Below are 26,145 nucleotides of genomic sequence, written 5' to 3' on the forward strand. Positions count from 1 at the left end.
AATTGACTTGAACTTAATTCACATGTTTATTCAAGAATCATTACGCTCCAGCTGCACGGGCGGAGCAAAATTCAGATATCTACTTCCTACTTCTAAACTATAACTTAATAATAATCTAATCTATATATGTCAGGATTTGAATATTGGTTTTCTCTTCAAAAGGCAACATATGCTTTCATACATTATGTGGTTTTCTATTTAAAAGACAAGTCTTTACTAGCTACTTAGCCAAGGCTAGAATAGCATATGCTTTCATACATGATGATCAACATGCCCCAACTAGTGATCAGCATAAAAATTTAATGAACAATTTAATTAGCGAACAATACACTGGACGTATTATATTAGAAAAAGTAAATACAGTATTGTTACTTGTATAACCTTAAACGCAAAACCACGTAGTTTTGGTTGAAAACCACCTCATTTATTTAAAATCCTTTCAATTCTTATTAAACATTTTGTTTGTTTTGTTTTATTATTATTATTATTATTATTATTATTATTATTATTATTATTATTATTATTATTATTATTTTCGCTGCAGCTTCACCTTTTCCCCAAACTCCACCAAAGAAACTTAAATTTTCACCCTTTTGGATCATTAGCTTGCGATTCATTGAATTATTTTATTTCTTTCTTTAAATTTTAACTTTAGTGTTAATGATTCTGTAAAATCATATATAAGTGGTTTTCGATTTCTTGGATTATTTTATTTATTCATTTAGATTTTTAGTTATTTATTAATCTTATTGAGATTAATAGATTATATAGCCAAATTATGTCCCTCTCTAAGAACTTGAGGCTTTGGATTTTGGGATGGCTCTTTAAACAAAGATTCTGATAAAAGTTAGACATTTTTTTTCATATCTTAAATCAGGAAAATGGCCCTCATTCTATTTTAAGGTCGCTATTAGGCAAGACACGGAATTATCATAAAGGTGGAACTTTAAATAAACGAGGGGAGTCTCAATCAAAACTATATATAGTTTGTTTTGATTAGTTAGGTTTAAAAAACACACGTCTAACAACACCGTATTAGCTTTTCTTTTTTCATTAAACTGTTCATTAGTGTGATTAATTAATTGTAATCTTGAAATTAAATATTGTTACCTATATATAACACCTTGCAAAATCTTATATTATTACCAAGTTAATTAAACATAGTGATTTGCATTTATCGCCAACTTTTTTGCGGGTGATTGTACCCTCCTCGTTGGTGGTTCCATTGACTTGATAAAAATGACATAGTTATTTTAAGAAATGCAGGATTTGAATTTTGTGTTACAATTAATAAAGACAAAACAAGATCTTGGAATTATACCCTGCATATATGCATGCATGGTTCAATAATATTATTTCTTAAATATATGCTCGACGCACAAGATGGCTTGGGTACTTGGGTGTAGAAATAAACTTGTCTTGTCTCCATCAAACGTGCCGGGTTGACTGTGGTGTATATTATATATATATGCCACTCACATCTCAAAATTAGCGTAACTTAGACTAAAATCATATATGCAAGGGTTAAGCTACATCAACTAATAGCTATTAGTGATAAGACCCAACTACGATTAAAGGACAAATACACAAGAAAAGACGAGCAAATCGGTTTGATCGGTTTCTCTAAAGATAGGTCCATCGATCGGCTCATGATGATATTAAACTTAATGCACTTTGTTAAATCGAATTCAAAGAAAATATCCTCCTAATTATGACTATTTAAAAATATGTATTCCTTAGCAAAAATCCATACAATTGGCCCCTACTCAAACTAATTATAATCCTGTCATCCTGATCCTTGTCTAACTAAACTAAAATTTAATTTACACGTACATAAAAGGACGTGTGGTTAAATATATTACACGTTTCATTCTAGTGATTTGTTAAAATTTCAGTTGTTGTCTTTAGTTTTGAATAAGCACAACCATTGTCTATTATATCATGTTCACTCAACAGTTATAAGAAATCTTGTGAACCCAAACTGTGGTTACCAGCGTGTTGTGTGGTTGTTAGCCATCATATCAATCACATATTCACATGGATGCCTATGTACGTATAATCTTAAAGAAAATTTAGCATTGATGTGCCCGCTATTTAATTAATTAATTAAGGACCGTCCAAACTAGTTGAAGCTGCATGCATGGTTAGGGCTCTCTAAAATGTAGTGGCTCAAAGCTCGCTTGATCGAATTGGCTCAGTTTGAAACCCAACAGAGCCCGAGCCAAGGGTATAGCTCACTCGGTTTGGCTTGAATTATATTACCTTTACTTCATACACACACATAATGGTTTTTGAACTATTGAATGTTTTTTCTTTTTTTGAACGACTATATATATGTTGCACTCTATAGGGACTAAACTATTCATGTTTTATGCAATAACCACCTTACCACCCCACCAAGGCGGCAAGAACTACTAAAAGTTAACTTGAAAAGTGTCAATTAAATTTCCTTTTTAACCCTGTTGATCAGTTCTTTAAGTATGTAATGAAAACCATGAATGTTATGGTAAACCCACAAGTAAAACATACATGTTACAGTAGAGAGAGTAGCCATGGCTGATGAGAATCCTTTTGTTGACATGATAGTCAGCTTGGTCGAGTTCCCCTTTAGGATGTATGTAGTGATGGGGATTAGGGTTCTTGAGAAAAACCGAATATAGAGAGATAGGGGTCACAAATTTCTTAAGTATGAGAGTTAGGTTTTTCTTATGATGTTAATATATCTCTTCCATTTATTTATATATATACACCCAAGGGGAAACCCTTAATTAGCAAGTAATGGCAATATGGTCCATCAACAATTACCTAGCTAATATACTAACAAGGTATAATTAATTTTGATCTATTATTATATAAATGATAATGATGACCACACATAAATATATATATCCATATATTTATTCTTGCATTCTCCCACTTTGCCGAATAATCATTTATTATGAGCGATAGATTAGTCTGTAGATTTTAACACTTATTTTAGCTTTAAACTCAAACTGAAGCAGAGAAATACAATCATTGAATTGAACATCAGCTCAAGACCCCCATTAATCATACTGCAGTCCTTATTTAAAACCTAAGTAGTTATGATTAAAATTTATAAGTAAGCCCTTCAAATATTTGATTTGTATATCAATTTGTCTATATGTCATTAAGCATGCAGAACATATTAAGAGACATACAAAATCAAAACTGAGGAAATTTTATTAAATAAAATGTAAGTAAGCACAATATGCAATTAAATGAGGTCTTCAGCAAATCCCATATTAGCAACATGTTGTTCAAAAACTTTAGGTGGGAGACCTTTAGTCGTCGGATCCGCTAGCATATTATTTGTACTAATATGCTCAATACAAAGTTTATTTTCCTCAATTCGTTCACGCTCAAATAAATACTTTGTATCAAGATATAAACCAGCTCCAGTCGAACTGTTACTGTTCGAGAAACTAACGGCAGCTGAATTATCACAGTAAAGCTTCAATGGTCTAGAAATGAAATTGACTATTTTGAGTCCAGAAATCAGATTTTTAAGCAACATTCCACAGCAGGTTGCATTATAAACAACTATATATTCTGCCATCATAGTGAAAGTTGTCATCAGCTGTTGTTTATGACTCCTCCATAAGATGGGTCCGCCTGCCAACATATAGTTATACCCCGAAGTGGACTTCTTGTCATCTTTGCATTTAGCAAAGTCAGAATCAGAATAACCTATCACTTCTAAATGATCACTTCTTCTAAGTTAGTTTGTAGTCTTTTGTCTTTTGCAGATAACGAAGCACCTTCTTAGTTGCTTTCCAGTGCTCAAAGCCAGGGTTAATCTGATAACGGCCTAACATTCCAGAAATATAAGCAATATCTGGACGAGTACAAACTTGAGCATACATAAGGCTCCCGACTACTGATGCATAAGGTATCATTCTCATCTGCTCCTTTTCAACCTCTGTCTTCGGGCATTGGAATGCACCAAAAACGTCTCCTTTAACTACTGGAGCTGCAATTGGGTTACAATATTGTATCTTGTAACAAGTAAGGACACGATCAATGTAGGCCCTTGAGATAATCCTAAGATCCCTTTGTGTCTGTTTCGGTGAATTTCGATGCCAATAACATAAGAAGCATCTCCGAGATCCTTTATGTCGAAGTTGTGCGAGAGTAATCGCTTCGACTCATGCAACATGTCTAAACTATTACTTGCCAATAAAATATCATCTACGTAAAGGACAAGTATTGTAAATTTACTCCCACTTATCTTGAGGTAGGTGCATTGATCCACTTGATTCTTTGAAAAACCTTGTTTCTTCATGAATTCATCAAACTTTAGGTACCATTGACGTGATGCTTGTTTCAACCCATATACTGACTTTTTCAGCTTACAGACTAGATGTTCTTGACCTTTAGGTATAAAACCTTCAGGTTGTTTCATGTACACATCTTCGTCTATATTTTCGTTAAGGAAAGCGGTTTTTACGTCCATCTGATGCAGCTCTAAATCAAAATGAGCTACTAGGGCCATAAAGATCCTTAATGAATCTTTTCGAGAGACATGTGAGAAGGTCTCTTGATAGTCAATTCCCTCTTTCTGAGTGTAGCCCTTTGCAACCAATCTTGCTTTATAGCGTTCAACGTTCCCATTTGGATCAAGTTATGTTTTGAACACCCATTTACATCCTACAGGTTTGATACCGTTGGGCAATTCTACCAAATCCCAAATGTCGTTTTTCTTCATAGAGTCAAGCTCATCATTCATCGCTTTATTACATTCAGAAGATTGTTCATTGCTTATGGCTTCATTATAAGAGATAGGATCGTTAAGCTTTTCGGTGTCAACTTCAGTCAGGTAGGTGACATAATCATCAAAGTTAGTAGGTTTTCTGGACCTAGATGACCTCCTGAGTTGATTAGCGGGTTCAGCATTATCTTGGTTTTGAGTGTTTGATGTGCCTTCATTTTCTGTTATAACGGGTTCTGGGTGTGGAGAAGCTGAGTGTAGAGAAGTTGGTATAGTAGGTTCAATTGCATTGGGTACAAGAGGAATAATCGGAGATACAACAATCGACAAGTCTCCCCCTGCATCTTGTATTTCTTGCAATTCTTCATAAGGGTTGGTACTGCTCCCACTGATCTTGTAATCCTCCAGGAACACGGCACGCTTGGTTTCTACAATACGAGTGACATGGGAAGGACAATAGAAACGATAACCCTTTGAATTTTCAGGATACCCGATAAAGAAACAGGTAACAGTTTTAGGGTCAAGTTTCTTTAGGAAAGGGTTATATAGTTTTGCCTCAGCAATACAGTCCCATACTTTCATATAATTAAGACTCGGTTTCCTTCCTGTCCAAAGTTCATAAGGAGTTTTAGGGACAGACTTAGAAGGAACTCTATTGAGTATATGAACGGCTGCTTTTAAGGCTTCGGTCCAGAGGAATAGAGGTAAATTAGTGTTGGCTAACATACAGCGTACCATATCCATAAGGGTTCGATTTCTCCGTTCAGCGACACCATTTTGCTGAGGAGTACCTGGCATGGTGTATTGGTTCACGATCCCATGGCCCTTACAAAACTCATAAAATGGACCAGGAGCCTGACCCACATCAGTATGTCTTCCATAATATTCACCTCCTCTATCTAATCTGACAACTTTTATTTGACGATCTAGTTGTTTTTCAACTTCAGTTTTATAATCATTAAAAGTTGTTACAGATTCAGATTTTTCTTTAATGAGAAACAGGTACATGTAGCGGGAATGATCATCAATGAAAGTGATAAATGAAGTATGTCCAGTTATGCCAGTAATGGGGTAAGGGCCATTGATATCAGTATGAATGAGTTCTAATAAATTAGAGCTCCTAGTGGCGCCTTTCTTATTTGCCTTTTAGGCATTTGACACATGTTCCAAAATCGGTGAAATCGAGATGTGGTAAGACTTCATTTCTCACGAGTCAGGCTAACCGGTCCTGTGAGATGTGGCCTAGACGTTGATGCCACAACATAGAAGAAGTCTCTAAGTCTCGTTTCTCTTGAATCTTTGTGAGTGATTCATTAATATTATACGACAACAAAGATTTAGAAAAATTATCATCTAGTTCTAATTTATAAAGACCACCATCCAAAAAAAACCATAACCAAACACTTGAGAATTAAAAGAAATAGTAAGTTTGCCATGACCATGAGAAACATCAAAACCGTCCATGTATAACTTTGGTCTTGATACTAGATTTCGAGTAATCTCAGGAATATATAAGGTATCATAAAGTTTAATACATAAACCAGTTTTCATTATTAATTGTAAAGTTTCCACAACCTTGACTTCAAGTTCTTTATCATTCCCCAGTCTTAGTGTTCTTTGGTTTCTTTCCAGCTTCCGGATTGAAAGGAATCCCTGAGTAGAATTGGTCACATGAACCATAGAACCAGAATCAAACCACCATGTATTAGTAGGAACAGTTAAATTATAGGATTCAAGTATCCTAAAGAGATCATTACCTTTCTTGATCAGCCACTCATTAAAGTCTGGGTAGTCTTTCTGCTTGTGAATGTACTTCTTACAGAACTTGCAGAAAGGCTTTCCAGTGGAGTTTTGAGAGCTGGATGAAGCACCAGTATTATTCTTTTGAACTTTAGCAAACTCCTTTCTTGAATGAGTGTTCTTCTTCTTCTTGGAGCTGGTGGTAAGGTAAGCAACTTCAGGTTTATCCATCTTCATACGCTCTTCCTCTTGCACGCACATAGCAATTAGGTCACTCATGGTCCATTTATCCTTATGGGTGTTGTAATTGATCTTAAAAGCTTCATAGGCAGCAGGAAGAGAAGTCATGATGAAGTGCACCAGAAAACCATCACTGATCTCCATGTCTAATCCCTTTAGTTTATGGGCCATGTCGTTCATCATCATAATGTGCCCACGAATGCCACTCCTTCAATCATACTTAGTAGTCACCAGCTTGAGAATAAGAGTACTAGCATGCGCCTTATATGTTCCTTTGAATTGCTCCTCCACAGAAGCCAGATAGGTTTTAGCGTCTTCAGAGTCTGGAATGGATCCTCTTATCGGCATGCAAATAGAGTTTTTCATAAGCATTAGAGACATGCGGTTACACCTCTTCCATTTTTCGAATAATAAATGCTCAGCAGGAGTACTGTTGGTGGTTAATGCTAGAGGTTCCTCCTCGAGTAGAGCATAGTCGAAATCCAGGAAGGCGAGATTGAGCATAAGAGATTCCTTCCAGGCAGCAAAGTTATCTCCAGTTAATGGTGTAATTCCACCATTCGGAGCTATTAATGGAAATTAGATAAGAATATTAAGATACTAAACTGGAAGAGACTTAGAGTGATCTAGGGGAAATTAAACTAAGGCAGGCATAGATAAGGACCATTTAAAATTATGAAGCTGTGATAATAAATGTCTACTATTAACATCAAACTAATAGACAACTTGAATAAAAAGTTCTCTTTAAACAAAAAATAAATCACCTTTGAGCAGAATTAAATCTTATTTAAGTATATGTGCAAAATAATTGTAATACATCACCTTTGGGAAGAAGTGAAACAATCATTTTAATTATACACGAGTTAGTTTTGCTTGAATTAAATGTAACTCATCACCTTTGGGCAGAAGCGATACATTTAACTCATGTTAGGCTAAACTAACACGGCTTGTATTAAGACTTGAATGATATGCTAGATGTAATGCATCACCTTTGGGCAGAAGTTTACATCAACAATTTATTCAAGTTTAAGCCTTTTTCATGTTTTGTAAATTAATCAATATATATTTATATTATAAGTGTCTTACAAAAATTTATCGTGTTTTCGGTTTTATGAGATCTCGGAAATTATGAGTTCTTGGTTAACACTTGAGTTTTCGGTTTTTATTGTGTTTTCGGTTTTATGAGATCTCGAAAATTATGAGTTCTCTGTCAATACTTGAGTTTTCGGTTTTATTGAGATCTTGGTTTTAACCAAGATTTCGGTTTTAATGAGATCTCAGTTTTAACCAAATCCAAATTATTTAAGGTAAACATATCTTGGTTCAAATTCTTTAGAGATTAATTTTATCACCAAGATTTGTTTTTAATTTTGAAATTTATAGATTCCATAATTATTCAAAATTTAAAAAAAAAAATCTTTGAAGATTTGTTTATTTAATTGTTTTAGAAAAAACACAATCATAATCCGAATTTTAACCAAAATATGTAATATTTTCGAAAAACTCATGATGAACACGAATAACATCGTCGAAAAACCATAAAGTTTTTAACATATATTTAATGTGAAATTGGTTATAACATTATTTTTAAACAGTTTATGTATAACCAGATTTCAATAAGTTAAATAAGAATGTAATGATAATAAAATAAGAAACAGAATTCTGGTTTATCATATTTTAGTTTCATGTTTTCCGGTTTAGATCCGGATTTAGGGAAAACATAAAGAACTGATTAATCAACATCGCTCTGATACCACATGTTGATCAGTTCTTTAAGTATGTAATGAAAAACATGAAAACCATAAGTAAAACATACCTGTTACAGCAGAAAGAGTAGCCATGGCTGATGAGAATCCTCTTGTTGACATGATAGTCAGCTTGGTCGAGTTCCCCTTTAGGATGTATGTTAGTGATGGGGATTAGGGTTCTTGAGAAAAACCGAATATAGAGAGATAGGGGTCACGAATTTCTTAACTATGAGAGTTAGGTTTTTCTTATGATGTTAATATATCTCTTCCATTTATTTATATATGTACACCCAAGGGGAAACCCTTGATTAACAAGTAATGGCAATATGATCCATCAACAATTACCTAACTAATATACTAACAAGGTATAATTAATTTTGATCTATTATTATATAAATAATAATGATGACCACACATAAATATATATATCCATATATTTATTCTTATAAACCCTAGCCAAACTCAAACTAAAATTTTCAGCTTTGTGAGCCCGAGCTTGCTTGGCTCAGCTTGTGAACAACCATTTTTGTGGTAAGTCATTTTCATACCACCAAACACGGATTGAATAAGGTTATATATGAGTATATGATGGTGGTGGAAGGGTATTTGGTACACCAATATTAGGTAACATTGGTGGAAGTATCTTTCAATACAAACAAATAGGAAAGAGCAAAAGTAGATATACAAGCAATTGACTTCGTTTGTAATGTATGTGCCAAACTTTTGTTTCCACATATGATTTCACACAATTGTACACGTACCACATGAATTAATACATATTATAAATTAAAATCAAGGTCAAAACACTCAATAACAATAACAAACCCTAATATACAAGTTATTGATATTCAAAACTAACAAACTGAAATTACTATTTAGGGAAAGAATTAACCATATGACAAAAAACATTATAGACCAAACAATTTTATTTATTTATTTATTGACACCTTTCATTCCTGCCAGGACCTCCATAATAAATATAATCCCCCCAAACATTGTTTTTTCCTGCTTTTATATCATAACAATTTGGATGATCAGCCAATAGACGGAGATTTGTTAGAGGAAGCAAGCTATTGTCCCAATCAACAACCTTCAAGTTTCTAAAATAAGAAGCTTTTCCAAACCCTTCATCTGCAAAATGACCACTGCCCATTTGTGTTGAAGTGTGATATCCCCTTGACCTTGAGTTAACTGTCTCCCCTCCAAACTGTATCATACTTGCATGTCTTTGTAGATGACTGAACAAGAAAGACGGCCAGTACCCTATCAGTAGTCCCGACCCGAATTGGAGCCACCAGTGTCCGTGTTTAGGGTCCTAGATCGATTAAAAAAAACAGCATTAATGTTTTAAATAATGCTTGACAGGAAAAGAATATAATTTAAGTGTTTGAATATTTAATTTGTGGTCAAATAACAAGTTTTGATAATTAGTTTCATACCAGCTTCAACAAAACTTGAAAATAAAAAATCTTGGGATGGGCAAATTAGAAATAAATAATAATAACAAATCTTGGTACACGTCAATTTATATTGAGTTTTGTTGGTTGTTAAAAAAAAGGAACTAATATTCAACATTAGTTAAATATCTTACGTCAACAAATTAACTAGGAAAAAGTCTACACATGGGAGACCACTTCCTCGAAGAAAAGAAGCGAATCTTACAATTTAATATTAATAAAGTTACTGTCATAACCAGATTAAAACTGTTTGGGGAGTTTTGGTCCATTCAAAGGTTTAAAAACATAAGTATCTAGCTAGCTATATGAAGGTCCACCTATAGCATGGAAAACCCTAGTAATTAAGTGGATGCGATATGGTACCTACAAATTGAATGTAAAGATTTTATTAAAAGAAATATAAAGGAATTTAATTAATTACCTTCCATATCATAATGGCAATATCAAACTGTTTGCCATTGTAAGATGATCTTGGAGATATTGCTGCACCTATAGCAATCCTGTTGTTTGTCTGAACAAACCCTGAGCATAGTAAGTTGTAGCATCCAGTGGTTTGGTATGCATCAGTCTGTAAATTATTAACAAATATTAGTTTTTTCATTAAAACATTATTATCTAATATTCTACATCAATGGTCACTAGTCACCGCAGATATAACTATCATCCTAAATTAATAATTTTAACTTGTGAAAACTAATTTAATTAGGAGCTTCGCATTGACCGTTGACCAGCTTTCTTCACTAATATTATGTAAAAAGAATGTTGATGATACATATACTTAATTACCGTCCAGTAAGTGAAAAATCTTGGGTAGCCATCTCCATATAATTCTGGGCTTACCTGAACCATCATCAATTAATAAACATTCATATATTAGACGAAACGAGTCGAAATATAATTATATATATGTCTTGAACATGCGTACCTTGAACACTTCCTTTTTTTGTAAATTTGTAATATGTAAATAAAATAAAATGTTCGCGATATAGTAATACAAATGTATAGACGTTAGTGAAAAAACCATGGTATCGACAAATTCATCACAAACTTGGTGATTGAAATAAGTAGCTAGAACTTATTCCTTTGAAACTTTTTTCTAAACTTTATGAAAAAAGGTGTTATATATAGTAAGCATATTGATTTATGTATAGTAATTAATACAATATTTCTGATGAATATATATAGTTTTGGTAACACTAATGCATACAGCCCTGCATTAGTTAAAAACCCTAGCTAGATCTAGAAATTATATATATACCTGCCAGCCAGCTTCTACTGTATTCAGATCATTGCCAAATGAACCAGATATCACCCATAACTGGGACAGACTAAATTCATATGGATCTGTAACAGCTGGTGTCCATACATTTATACTGGCCTTAGCTCCATAATATTGATCTCCATTCACGAAAGCAACCGCATGCTACAATATTATAATGCACCATATATATAAGTCTACAACATTTGTGTGCATTAATTGTTAATTTGCTAGTTGATATATATATTCTTACTTCATGACCACCGCTCGTGGTGTCGCGCCTCACATGCCTTATGATCTTTCGTCCGAATCGCTTTAGAGAACTCGCTCGTAACACATCATCTTGTGTAGTTCTTCTTATTGGAACAGTGCCTTCTGGGCAGTCCCATAGTTGAAATGTGTCAATATTTTCATCACTAGAGTTGTGTCCCTTTGGCCTCTCCCAAGGTGGTTCCTAATATTGTATCAAAAAATTAGAAAGCATTAATTAAGAGCAAGACATATGACATGTCTATAAATAGAAAGTAGAAACAATTGAAAACCTAATTTAAAAGACAAAAAAAGTACCAATGGCTTTTGTCCTTTGAGGTTTGGATGATCAAATGCAGGTTGAAGATGAGAAAGAACACAGTCTATCAAATCTCCATCAGGACTCTGCTTCCAAAAAAAACATCAATAATTAGTTAACAATCAAGAAACTATAGAAATGAAAAAAAAAAAATAAAAAAAAATAAATAAAAAAAATTAAAAAGTTGCCTGAATGGTCTTGATTGAGGGCTTGTTGATCTTCTTAAGATGACTTCTGATTCTTTGTAGCTTCTTTAACTCTTGCATTGGCTTGAAATCGGGTTCGTTCTTCGGTGCAACGGGGACAAGCATGAGTATACAAACAAATATGAAGAAAATGGAAGTAGAAGAAGAAGAAGAAGAAGAAGAAGAAGAAGAAGAAGCCATATTTGTTTTTTTGGTATTTGGATGTATTCTAAGAGGAAACTGGCTCTAATGTTGGTGTGTTTTATGTAGTTGGAGTTGTCTCCTTCCTATAAATTAAACTGAGATTTTATGATCAAGAAAACAACAAGAGCAAGAAACAGTTTTTGGTTTTATTCCAAAGCTTTGTCACATGGAAGAAAATGCAGATGCATACAAGACAGAAGAAACTTGAAGCTGCAGTCCTTCAAAAGACAAAGAGATTGTGAGTTTTAAAACAACTCAAATCATTTATCTCACTTAAGAACAAGAAAAGGTAGTAGTCTCAACACTCCATTTATAACTATTTTATTATATATGTACTAACATAATTAAGTTATTACTTTTAGAAAGCTGTTTCTATATATATGTTTTTCTTTTCCCTAAAAGTTTGATTAATAATTGGCAAACAGTCTAAACAACGATCTATAATTGTGTAAAATAAACGGTAATTAATTAACAAGAACCAAAATTAGAGCCTTACTCATGATTGATCAGGTTTTACTTAAAAAATGTGTTTTGATTAGTTTTTTTAATTTGAAATGCATTACATAAATAAATTTAGTAATTTTGGGTTGACAGTTAAATAACCAGAATTATATGATACGGGGTTACATAAAAGTAAAAGTAATATATATATATATATATATATATATATATATATAAAATATATATATATAAAACACGTTTTCAAATTAAATCGTTGAGTTCTATTTCAAAAAGGTTAGAATATAATATTATTTAAAAAAAGAAACCTATGAAAAAGTATAATTAACAAATTAGTTAAGAATATATTAGAATGTTTAAACAAAATAAAGCATTTCAAATATTCAAGGAAACTATTTTTTTTTACGGCAAACCAATCTGTTCTTATATCTGCATCTTGCATAATTTGAATTCTCCACCTCTAGGATATCTATAGATCGAAGAATTGCGTTAGTACCACACCATTTCAAAAATTTCGGTGGACAAAATTATGGGTAATATAACTCGATTCTTATAAAACTCAGGTTTTATTATACATAAAAAAAATAAAATGTAAGAGAAATTGGCTACTTGTTACATTTAAAAAGTTAAAGGTGACAAAGGCCGGTCCTTTTTAAAAAATAAGTTCTAAACACATTTCTAAAAGTAGATATTTATTAAATGATTTGAAAATGGTAATATATATTTGAAAAGAAAAGACAGAATTTTGGCTTGCAAATAAGACTGAAAATACGCATGTATTTGAAAAGAAAAGAAACGAAAAGGACAGGAAATGTTTGATTATTTAAAAATATTATTGGTCTATATAACTATTATTTAGAAGAGTGTCCGCGCGATGAATCGGGAAATACATACTTTGGTAATCATGTAACAAATTTATGGGTGCTCGTTATTCCGTAAATTGTGAGGTCGTTCATCGATTTGGTTTCACAGTTGAAGCCGAGGCTGACCGTATATATTGAAATGCTAATTATTTACTTATTTAGTATTAGATATGTTTTATAATATATATTAGATATAGTTAAATAAAGTGTTATTTAATATGAGTAAACTCGTCTATTACAACTTTATAATTTAACCCGATTTTCAGTATGAATTTTTTTGTAATCTTTGTTCTTGTGGTGAATTCACCTTCTATTTATTTTAATAAGGTTTATCATTTATGTGACCAAAGTTATCTTTGTTCATATTATTATTCTCTTAAGTAGCGTATAGTTGGTGCTTAGTTTGAAGTGAAGGTATAGACAGATTAATAATTCTTATTTTAAACTTAATTTATTATCGAAGTACAAACTGTATTAGAACCTAGTCGTTGGTAATGGTTCGGCTTAGTTGGGTTTTAATTTTAAATAGCTTAGTTTTGGTTTCCAACAACGAAAAAAAACGTGTAAAGTTGGCTCATGATTTAATTTAAAGTGATCAAAACCGAACCGCAAACACTTCTGCATAAAATATTTTTTTTACTTCGAAAACTATAGCAATATCATACTCAAATTAAAGATAATAAAATGCTCGTTTTTATGATGCCATTTATTTTAAAAAATATTAACGTATGAAAAGGTTATGATCGTTTAAAAAACATGAGGTTAATAAAGTAAAATTAAAGTATATATAAATAAAAGATTAAGGACCAATATTGTAACTTTAAAAGATGAAAATTATAATTATTTTAAAATAAAATAAAATGCAATGACATTTTTGTTTTGTACATTATGCATTAAATGTTATAAATTATTTAAAATAAGCGTCTAATTTACTTATTAGTGGTATATTATATATAGTATAGATCATATTAAAATTATTATCCAATATAAAAACATAGGAAAATCCTGCACCCACTTGAAAATTGTGTAAACCCATCTTTTTGCTGGGTTTAATTTATGATTTCTACACATAAATTTTAATCGTGATCGTTAACTAACCAAGTAAAATTACTTTTAATTGTAAATAAATTGGATGTGGCTTAATGGTAGAACATTCACTTTGCTAGTGAGAGGTAGGGGGTTCAAACCTCACTATCACCAATTTATATGGGAGATATGAGAAATGACCCAGGCTTGTCAGGGTTCGAGTCCTGATCTCACCCGGTTTTACCGGCTCCTCGTTGTCGTGCTGTTTGGCGGGCGTGAGGGTCGGGTTTTATCCGGGGAATCCCTCAATAGGTGGACCGCTAGGGGCTCCGTCCGTCCGGACTCGTGGCCGGCTCGAGCTACCTTTAGCCAATGAAGACTGCGTACGGAATACCTGACGTTACTTAGTTGGTCGTTTCAAAAAAAATAACTTTTAATTCTATTCATCATTTCAACCCCACCAACAAACACGCTTTGGTCTTACGTTTTCCTTATGGTCCAGGTTAGATATATTATTATTATTATTATTATTATTATTATTCAGGGTCGGCTCTGAGCGAGGGCCAGGTAGTCGACGAACCCTAGTTTGACACCTGTTAGTCCTGGATTTTTTTTTAATTTGTATATATTTTTATGAAAAATTATTTAATTTTTAAACTTAGAAATCATTATATTTTATCTTTTCTTTTCAATTAAATAATACTTTTTTTATCTTTATCATTATCATTTCTCTTTGCTTTACTCACAACCAATTTCAAAATATATTAAAAAATTATATGTCGTGAACGGTAATTTTTCAATATAAGAAAAATCACTGCATTTCTCTTTCCTCCACTCACAACACCAACCACTCTCTACATTAGACTATGCGTTGTGGCAAACGAGCGACCGACTTCAGTGAGTGGCGCGCGCCACATCGGTCACGAACACCACAACACCCTTTCCTCACCGCTCGCTGCGAGCGGGCGTCGTGATTTGGGCGAAAGGAAGAAAATCGATGGGTTGGCTCGCGAATAGATGAATTCAGCGGGCGTGAACGACAACAAGGTGAATTCACTGGTGGCGCGACTGACAATGGTTGAAGGGTTGGGTGCAGTCAGCGTCAAGCTACACAATATGATTGGATGAATTTACATGCCGGCTTCAACGATAACACATAGTCTTATAAAAACTTCATTCACATTTTTGATGGATTGAATGTGAATGCTCTTATACTACCATTAGCTTGTTTTGATGGCAAAGATGTATGACTTCTAACCAAAGGATTATGGGTTCTAGTCTCACTTGAGACTTTTTTACCCTGTTTTTATACAGAAAGTTTTTTGCGCAATCCAAATCGTAACCAAATAACCCGTTTAAAAATTAAATTATTTAAACCCAACAAAATATCCCTTTCACTTGAGGCCCAATTTTTATTTTTATTTTTTTTGTCTTCGGCCAAATTTTTTAACAATTATTAGAGACGACCTTGTTATTTTTAAACAGCTAAATTTTTTCACTTATTTTACCCCATTTCTGAAGTGAGACTAGGGACTACAATCATTTAATATTATTATTATTATTATTATTATTATGTTTTATTCTCCTAATTTTAAAATTATATTAATTGATCGATCTTCGTTTTTATCTCTGTCATATTTTATCGGTTACCTGAACATTATTAAGACGTCACCGACTCTCCGTCATTAGGTTCCACAATTGAAGATAACTTCTGTACAACTGGATTAGGCTAGATGACGGTGACTTTTTGTCATTAGATCATCCCGTACGAAGTAGCTAGAAAATTATCTGTTTGTTGGCCATTAGAAAAAAAGTTCCGCAATTGATATTATATTTTATTAAAGAAAAACTTAAAACAAAGATTATTTTTATGATAATAAACCAAGTTATATAAATGTGGACGATTGATTAATATTTATATTTTCATTTATTTGTTAGTCGTGAAAAAATAAAAAAGAAAATACAAGGTGGAAAACCGGAACATGTGGCAGCAACCTCGCAGGTGCCTAAAAAGCAGCGTCTTCCTCGCAAGTCGCAACATTGTTGTTTGGTTTCGTAGGTGGTGCGGTCTGGCCAATATTGCAATAGGGAGCAATCCAAGGTTTATTTTGATCCTCTTAAATAGTAATTTGTTGTTTGCTTTCAGTCATATCAAAGTGAAATGAATAACTAATCAATTAATGTATTATTATTATTATTATTATTATTATTATTATTATAACAGTCAAACTCCTACTCATACCCTACGTCAATATTATACGTCTTTATCCAGGTTTAAACTTAGAACCTTCTTTCTAATAGGCACATGCCTTTATCAAGTGGGCTAACCCCACAATGACAATCATCAAAAAAAATTTTTGAACGATCAACAAACATAAAATGCTTAGTTATTTCGTACGGGTGACCCAATGACAAAAGACCACCGTCAACTGGCCCAACCTGATCGTACGTGCAGAGCCTTAAGTGCCTCCAAGCTATCTCCAGTTCCTGGGAAAATCCACAATCCCGAAGGCAAACTGGTGGTAAAACAGGGACGCCTTCAATCGAACTGGAGACTCTACCAAGTGGGCTAACTTCCACGTTTATGGTTCGGCTAAAAAGATCATATACCTCAGGTAATAGGGTTCGGTATCATCTAAATCATACCCATAAAAGTTTTGAAATAATCTATACTTGAATGCCCATCTTATTATCCATCCTAAATGTTTCAGGTTTCGAGTTAAGGAGGTGAGCTCACAACCAAATTTATCAAACTACCCAAATGCAACTAGCTAATAAATAGCAAACATCTCATATTTACCCAATTTCGTAAAAAGGTATCAAAATTATAGAGAATGGTTTTAAAGTAGTACCCAATTCACTTTCCCACATTAAGCATTTATAAGTTCTATAGCTTGTTGCGAGTTGTCGAATTCAAATAATATGGGGGGTGCCGGGCGGTGTTCCCGGAATCACCAGGGTACCCACAATCCCACATGGTACTACCGCTTACTATTCAAGTTTGTGTTGGCTTGTTGAAGAGGTAGGTCCCAGCAGAGCCCAGTTGGACCCACAGGACTCACCTTGAAGAGACGTCTGCGCAGAAACCAACTGGATCCGCAGGACCCACCATGCTCAGAGACGTGACGTCCTTACGCGCAGTACGCAAGCTGTTCCCGCAGGAAATGCCTCCCAATGGTGAAGTACTCCGCCTGTTCCCGCAGCTGCGGATACAAGCCATCAGGGAAGGCCACCCGCGCAGCAAGGCTACACGCACAAGGCACTTAGCTCTCAATAATTCAGTAGTCACCTGAAGGAATGAGCAAAGCCGAGAATAATCCTGCACAAAGGCGGGAGGGGGAATACTCCCGCCCAAATGAGCCAGTCCGTACGATACTGGAAGATCTTTTGTACTGTACCTGACGAGGTATGGGCAAAAGATCTGACCAGAGATACGACAGCCCATTGACAACAGTATGGCGAGCAGCATGCTCTTGTACTGTATGTCACTATTAGCCGCTACCTACTCACCAACTCCTGTCATACCACGTGCATAGCCTGCAGTTGGTGGAAAAGGAATAGTACACAGCAGGCCTGGTCACTGTCAGCCGCTGCCTACCCACCAACTACCAGCATGGCACGTGCGTAGGCCACAGTTGGTAGAACAGGAATACTATTCAACCGGCTATACCCTCTTGGAAACCTACTTTCGGCTATAAATACCCCAAATGGTATGATCATCTCATCTTATCTTGTATCTTACATCTTATACCTGATATCTGCTCTAGCAATCTCTTAATATACACTTATATTCAAGAGCAATCTAGTCTGATTCTCACGCCGGAGGGTGGTCACAAGGAGGTACCCCCCCTTCTCAGTGACGAGCTCACGGTGTCTGTTTTGCAGGTTATCAGAAGAACCATCTTTGCCGAGTCTAACCCCTCGTGGGAAACATCTATTTAACCCCCAGATTATCCGTAATCTGCCCGGGGTCGATTAGTGTTTCTTCATTGGCGCCATCCGTGCATAAAAGCTAGAACTTCATTTCTTTTCAGTTTTTTCAAACTTCTGGAAAGATGGTTAAAGAAACTCCAGTAACCACAACCCCAGCTACTGGGGGGAATACCGGCGACTACACAGTTTTTACGAACACTACCCCGGTTACCCAAGCCGGGGCAAGTGCATAAATTTTACGAACACTACCCCAGTTACCCAAGCTGGGGCAAGTGCAGTAAATAATCGCTCACTGGGATTCACCGATACCCAGTTAGAAAGACAACGAACGAGACTCCCCCGCCAAACACTCGATGAAGTTAAAGCGTGGGCGGAAGCACGTCAAAAAGAATTCCAAGCTGAGTTGGATGAACGCTTACGTTTACTCCAACAGGCTGATGATTTCGTAGAGTACTTTGACGATGATTCGGAGGAATCCGATAGTGACGCAAACCCTCGTCATAGGGCGAAAGGGAAGCGTAAGGAAACGGACTCCCAACCGAGAAAGCGTTTTGGAGAAACCTTCAAACCAAAAAACGCGGGTGGAAACCCACGTGACTTCAAAACATTTACACCAACTGCTGCAAAGGCGGGAACGTCCAAATTTGCAAGGGACATTGCGGAAGCAATCGTCCCGAAAAGTGCCAAACAGATGTCCAACATCGGCACTTATGATGGTATATCTGATCCAGACGATCATTTGAACAGGTTCATAGCGGGGGTGTAACACCCCGACCGATGGCGGATTATACATCGGGGCACTACCAATTGTTTCATTACTCGTGACACTATTTGGGTGTCAATATTTAATAAATACATTTCATTGCGCATGCGCATAACACACATAAAGTAACATAAATCACATAACATAAATCATAATATTCAAATACATAAATTTGTCTTTATATTTTAAACTAGGTCCAAAGTAAAAGAAAACATCCTACGTGTCCTCGAGTTTCCAAAAGCAGCTACAGCAAACCTGAACATGTGTTAAAATAAAACGTCAACACTTGCGTGTCGGTGAGAAATCAAGTTAAATAGATATAAATAGATAATAAAGCACTGCGCGCAACATGTGTATAACTGGTGTTCAACATAGCGTGTAAACAGATTGTGATCAAGCCTAAATAGATCATAGCTCATAGTTCATAACGTGCTCCAAATCGAGCAAAAACAAATAATCATTCGTGTATGTGCAAAGAAACCAAGAAAAATCGTAACGATAGGTCTCCCGTGTTCATCTAATGGATCCATGAAAACTTCAGAATAGGCCGAACAAAGCGGTTAATGATCAACACATACAAATATACAACACTAGTAAACGTCCATAACACATGGGTTTTGGGCACATAATTTCATAAACAAGTTTAAGAATCAAGTTGTAAGAACACATGAACATCCCAAAACGTTAGAAATAAAAGGGGATTAGGTACAGATTACTCACTTGTAAGAGGTGTGTTGAAAGATAACGTAAGATCCAACTTTTAAACAAGCGAAAGTTAACCTATAAATAAGAGGTTATTGGTTTAACGATTGGTTTTTATGTCTTGAATATATGCAAGTTACTTAAACAAAATATATATTTACCGAGATTTCTGGGCAGAAAAGAAGAGAAGACGGATGCAAAGAGGGGAGTGGAGGCGTCGCTGAAGATCTTCTGCAGAGAGTAAGGGAGAAAGATTTGGGGAGAGTTTAAGTGTTTAAGTGTTTGTGTTTAATTATCAAAGATATTAGTTTTATTTATAGGAAAACCCTAGGGAACACATCTCTGGAAAAAGGGGAAGAAGATCTTATCAAATCAAAGCAAAAGATCTTAAAAGCAAAAGATATCACAAGCAAAAGATATGGTGGCAGCTGCAGGGGATGGGGAAGGCTGACAGGTTACTGTTCATTGCATGGGAGGGGTCAGATAAAGGTACTGTATGAGACATGCAAAAGAAGATTTTAAAAGATTATGTCAGTTACTTTTTCTGACAACCAAGAGGGTTGGTAAGCAAGCTGCGCCGAAAGTGACTTTTCAGACAGATGTCAGATCTGGACTACTGTGCCCATACCTTGGCAGGTATAGCACAGAAGATAAGATATTTCAAAAGCATACAGGCTGGCTTAAACTGGAGAAAAGACTTAAATGTCTAGCGCGAGAAGGCTTGAGCGCGCGAGGGCGAAGGCAGACAGAACAAACCTTAGCGCGCCGCGGGAAGAGCTACAAACCTTAGCGCGCCGCGGGAAGAGCTACAATCCTTAGCGCGCCGCGGGAAGAGCTACAATCCTTAGCGCGCCGCGGGAAGAGCTACAAACCTTAGCGCGCCGCGGGAAGAGCTACAATCCTTAGCGCGCCGCGGGAAGAGCTACAATCCTTAGCGCGCCGCGGGAAGAACTATAATCCTTAGCGCGCCGCGGGAAGAACTACAATTCTTAGCGCGCCGCGGGAAGAACTACAATCCCTTGCGCGCCGCGGGAACAGTTCGTCTCGCTTATCGCAGGAACAGCTGGTCTTCACGTAGGCTTCCTTGTAAGGAGTCTGGCGCGTGGAGCTGCACAGACATCCTTAGGCGGGAAGAACCAAAAGACAAGCAAAGAGTTAAGAGAAAAAGGGGTTCAAGGCTTAAGGGTTAAGCAGAGGGGCGGGACGGCGACAAGAGAGAAAGGGGCGGGACGGCGACAAGAGAGAGAAAGGGGCGGGACGGCGGAAAGGAATTATTATTATTAGTAATATATATATATATATATATATTAAATTTATAAAGATTATATTCAAATTTTAAATCTTAAAAACGGATCCGGAAACGGGTACCTGGGTCGGGTCGGATTTGGGCAGTTGTCACAGTCTCCCCTACTTTAAGAAATTTCGTCCCGAAATTTATCTCGAAGTAGGATGCGCAGAGAAAAGGTGCGGGTAATTGATTTTCAATTGATCTTCCCTTTCCCAAGTGAACTCGGCTCCGCGCTTAGACTCCCAGCGAACTTTGACAATAGGGATGCGACTGCGCTTGGTTTTCTTCACCTCGCGATCCATAATCTCAACAGGCTTCTCAACGAAATGCATAGACTCATCAACTTGAACTTCATCAAGTGGTATGTGGAGGTTCTCGTCAGCTAAACATTTCTTGAGATTGGATACATGGAACGTTGGATGCACATTGCTGAGCGCGGGCGGCAGGTCCAGTCTGTAGGCAACTTTTCCCACTCTCGCGAGAATCTTGAACGGACCAACATAACGAGGTGCAAGCTTACCTTTCTTCCCAAAGCGAACAACACCCTTCCAGGGCGACACTTTGAGGAGAACAAGATCACCAACTAGAAATTCGAGAGGCTTCCGCCTGCGATCTGCGTAACTCTTCTGCCGGCTTCTGGCAGTCAGCAGATGATCACGGACCTTGGCGATTTTATCGGTTGTCACTTGAACTAGTTCGGGTCCTGTGATTTGAACTTCACCCACTTCGTTCCAACAAATCGGTGAGCGGCACTTTCGACCGTAAAGTGCTTCAAATGGGGCCATACCGATGCTGGAATGATAGCTGTTATTATAAGAGAACTCGATCAGAGGTAGGTGTGAATCCCAATTACCTCCAAAATCAAGAACACAAGATCGAAGCATATCCTCCAGGGTTTGGATGGTTCGCTCAGACTGTCCGTCAGTCTGAGGGTGATATGCAGTACTCATGTCCAAACGAGTTCCTAACGCAGATTGGAGAGATTTCCAAAAGTGAGATATAAAACGGCCATCGCGATCGGATATAATGCTCAAGGGAGTGCCATGACGGCAGACAATTTCTTTGACATATAGATGCGCAAGTTGTTCAACACGGTAGGTTTCACGAATGGGCAGAAAGTGGGCAGACTTGGTCAATCGATCCACTATTACCCATATGCTATCATGTTTGCTTGCGGTCAAGGGTAACTTGGTGATAAAGTCCATTGCTATACTTTCCCATTTCCACGTAGGAATTTCTGGTTGTTCGAGCAAACCAGATGGGCGTTGATGTTCAGCTTTTACCTTAGAACAAGTTAGGCATTTAGCTACGAACACAGCAATATCCTTTTTCATACCGGGCCACCAATAAGTAAGGCGCAAATCCTTGTACATTTTGTCAGCGCCAGGATGAATGGAATACCGGGTTTTGTGCGCTTCACACAGTATGTCAGTGCGAAGAATCTCATCATTGGGAATCCAGATGCGATTGAGATAACAGAGAATTCCATTCAGGTTAGGGACTAGATGCGCTTCCGCACCACACGCTAACTCGGCGTGTAGGTTGCCTTGGCTGATCGATGCGCGCTGCGCGTCGCGAATGCGCGATTCAAGATTGCTTTGGATCGGCGCGAAGTGAAGCTGCGTGCGCGGCAAAATACAGTTGAGTTGACTGGGTTTATGGCTGAGCGCATCGGCTACCACATTAGCCTTTCCAGGGTGATATCGGATCTCACAATCGTAATCGCTGATGAGTTCGTTCCATCGGCAATGTCTCATGTTAAGTTCCTTTTGATCAAAAATGTGCTGAAGGCTTTTATGGTCGGTGTAAATGATGCACTTAGTACCATAGAGGTAGTGTCTCCAGATTTTTAAGGCAAATACAACTGCACCAAGTTCGAGGTCGTGAGTCGCATAATTCTTTTCATGAATTTTGAGTTGCCTTGACGCGTAAGCGATAACCTTGCCTCGTTGCATAAGTACACAACCGAGACCTTGGTTGGAGGCATCACAATAAACGACAAGGTCGTCAGTACCCTCTGGTAATGTTAGAACAGGAGCTTCGCACAACTTTCGCTTGAGCGTTTGAAAGGCTTCTTCTTGCATCGAGCCCCAAATATACGGTTTGCCTTTGCGCGTTAATGCTGTTAAAGGCAAGGCGATTTTTGAGAAGTTCGAAATGAATCGCCGGTAGTAACCAGCTAAGCCCAAAAAGGAACGGATTTCGGTAGGAGTGGTCGGTGCAATCCAGTGCTTGATTGCTTCAATTTTGGATGGGTCGACATGAATACCCATCTCGTTTACAACATGACCAAGAAACTGTACTTCGTCAGACCAAAACTCACACTTGGAGAGTTTGGCGTAGAGTTGTTCGGTTCGAAGCTTTTGCAACACCAACAGAAGATGTTGTTCATGCTCGGCCTTGGTTTTGGAATATATCAGAACGTCATCGATAAACACGATCACGAATTGGTCCAAGAAAGGCCTACACACCCGGTTCATTAGATCCATGAAGACAGCGGGTGCGTTGGTTAAACCGAAGGGCATGACCAAGAATTCAAAATGACCGTAGCGGGTTCGAAAGGCAGTTTTGGGAATATCTTCTTCACGGATACGCAACTGGTGATAGCCAGAACGGAGATCGATTTTGGAGAAACAAGAGGCACCTTGGAGTTGGTCAAAGAGGTCGTCAATACGCGGTAAGGGGTACCGGTTCTTAATGGTGAGCTTGTTCAGCTCGCGGTAATCGATACACATGCGAAACGAACCGTCTTTCTTTTTAACGAACAAAACCGGAGCACCCCACGGCGAAGAGCTAGGGCGAATGAATCCTTTATCGGTCAACTCTTGAAGTTGACTTGCTAATTCTTGCATTTCAGTGGGTGCAAGTCGATAAGGAGATTTGGCTACGGGGGATGCACCAGGAACAAGATCAACACGAAACTCGACTTCTCGAGCGGGAGGTAAACCAGAAAGATCTTCGGGAAAGACTTCAGGAAAGTCGCGCACGATGGGGATTTCATGAAGTTTCTTCTTTCCTTCATCGGGTTTGACCACATGAGCTAAGAACGCGACACATTTCTTTCGCAAAAGTCTTCGGGCTTCAGTGCATGACATAAGTTTAAGACCGTTAGATGGTTTCTCGCCGTAGATATGAAGATCTTGACCATTTTCCCAAGGAATGCGAATCAATTTCTTGGCGCAGATTACTTCGGCGCGATTTTGCGAGAGCCAGTCCATACCAATAATAACATCAAAACTTCCAAGAGGCATGGGAATGAGGTTGATTAGAAAATCGTGTTCATTAAGGTTAAGCGTGCAATCTTTGATCACGGAGTTTAATATAATAGTTTCACCGTTAGCCATTTCAACTGTAAAGTTTTCGTTTAAGTTTATTCGCGGTCGCGCAAGTTTTTGTTCAAATGCGCGAGAAATAAAACTCCTATCGGCGCCAGTATCAAAAAGTATAGATGCATATTGTCCGTTAAGTAAAAATGTACCATTAACCACGTCATTATTCGCTTGCACTTGGTGCGCGGTTATATTAAAAGCTCGTCCGCGCGCCACTTGGTTTGAAATTTGGTTAACCGGATTAGCTTGTGTAATTTGTACTTGCAGTCTCGGGCACGCGTTCCGGAAATGACTGGGGTCACCGCAGTTATAGCACGACCTGGGTCGTGGGTTATGGTATGTTGATTGTGGGTTTTGCGGGTAGGTTGGTGGTGTTTGCGCGATTGGGTTGGCGGGAAGGACTCTACAGTACTCAGCAGTGTGACCACTACGGCCACATTGGTTGCATTGACGACACGGGGTTTGAGTTGGGTGATGAAGTTTACAGGTTGGGCAAAAGGGTTGGTTTCCTGTGTAAGGTTTCTTAGTTGACGGGGCAGGGAGTGCGGCATTGGTTAAGGCATAGTTATGGACTACAGGGGGTGTTGGGTAGGTTGACAGTGGGTTAGGAGCGTATACTGGAGGTTGGTAGGCGGGTTGCTGGACGATGAGCGGGTTGGTAAGCGCGTAGGCTTGATGATTGGGTTTGCGCCTGCGTTTGAGGTTGTTACGGTTTGAGGGTTCTGGCTTGGTTTCTGTTGGTTCTGGGACAGTCTTGGTGAGTTTGGTCTTCTCGGCTCCCCGCAGGAACAGGGTTCCTGCCCTGACATGGTTGTCGCTGAGCACAGCGGCCAACTCGATGGCGTCAGAGAGGGTTACTGGGTTCCTGGCCCATACAGAATCTTGAATTTCCATGGGGAGACCCCCAAGAAACTTTTCGATGGCGCGGCGGGAAGGGGTAACTAGGTGCGGGACAAGCAAACTTAGTTCGTGAAAGCGCGTAGCGTACTCGCGCGCTTCGCCACTGTACTGTTTCAAGTTCCAAAATTCCTCCTCAATGCGCTTTACTTCGTTGGGAGGGCAGAATTCTCGAGTCAAAAGATCCTTGAATTCCTCCCAGAGCATGCTAGAAGCAGCCTCTGCGCCACGCGCATGAGCTACTCCGTTCCACCACGTAAGCGCCCTTGATTCCAGGACACTTGAGGCGTATAAGGTTCGTCGGTCTGGAGGGCAATGGGTATGGAGGAAGGTGTTCTCAATTTTCTCGAGCCATTGGAGCATTACGGTGTCTCCTTCGAGCCCTGTGAATTTCGGAGGGTTACCCGCATTAAAGGACTTAATATTGTATCCGGAGGGGTTGGTATTATTTTGATTTAAGGCTTGGGCTATTGCGGCGGCCATTTCCTGGGAACGACGCTGCATACGTCTGCGCGAGGCTTCTCTCCTCTGATGACGGCGAGCTGATATCTGAGGCATTCTATAAAAGTTTTAGTTTTTGTTAATATCTTGGTATGGGAAATCGTTTTAGCGCAAAGTATATCATTATAAAGCTTGTTTCGCGGAGTTAAATGCTATCAAATTTTGAAGTAAAATATGAATTTAAATGCAAACTTAATACAGGTAATGAATTCGAATTGAAAATCGACAATTCATGCATCACCATGACTTTTCAAA

At 37.4% G+C, this 26,145-nt stretch overlaps 1 protein-coding gene across 1 annotated transcript; it reads right to left on the reverse strand.

Moving 5' to 3' along the window:
* Positions 1-9,287: 9,287 nt before the first annotated feature.
* LOC143619577 (protein neprosin-like) lies at positions 9,288-12,126 on the reverse strand. Its single transcript, XM_077091468.1, has 7 exons — positions 11,929-12,126; positions 11,740-11,826; positions 11,426-11,626; positions 11,173-11,337; positions 10,701-10,754; positions 10,336-10,482; positions 9,288-9,772 (listed from the first exon to the last, which is right to left on the reverse strand). Exons 1-7 carry the CDS (start codon positions 12,124-12,126, stop codon positions 9,395-9,397), a joined length of 1,230 nt encoding a protein of 409 aa, XP_076947583.1. The 3' UTR covers positions 9,288-9,394.
* Positions 12,127-26,145: the final 14,019 nt, after the last annotated feature.

The sequence above is a fragment of the Bidens hawaiensis genome, unplaced genomic scaffold, assembly GCF_021521415.1.
Source record: "Bidens hawaiensis isolate Kalapana, Puna unplaced genomic scaffold, B.hawaiensis_p1.1 tig00002477_1, whole genome shotgun sequence".
Taxonomy (NCBI): domain Eukaryota; kingdom Viridiplantae; phylum Streptophyta; class Magnoliopsida; order Asterales; family Asteraceae; genus Bidens; species Bidens hawaiensis.

Coding starts and splice junctions, on each gene's coding strand:
- LOC143619577 (XM_077091468.1), bottom strand. CDS start 12,126: ATGGCTTCTTCTTCTTCTTCTTCTTCTTCTTCTTCTTCTTCTACTTCC. Junction 11,827..11,928: donor CCTCAATCAAGACCATTCAG/GCAACTTTTTAA, acceptor TTTTGGAAGCAG/AGTCCTGATGGAGATTTGAT. Junction 10,483..10,700: donor GATTTTTCACTTACTGGACG/GTAATTAAGTAT, acceptor AATAATTTACAG/ACTGATGCATACCAAACCAC.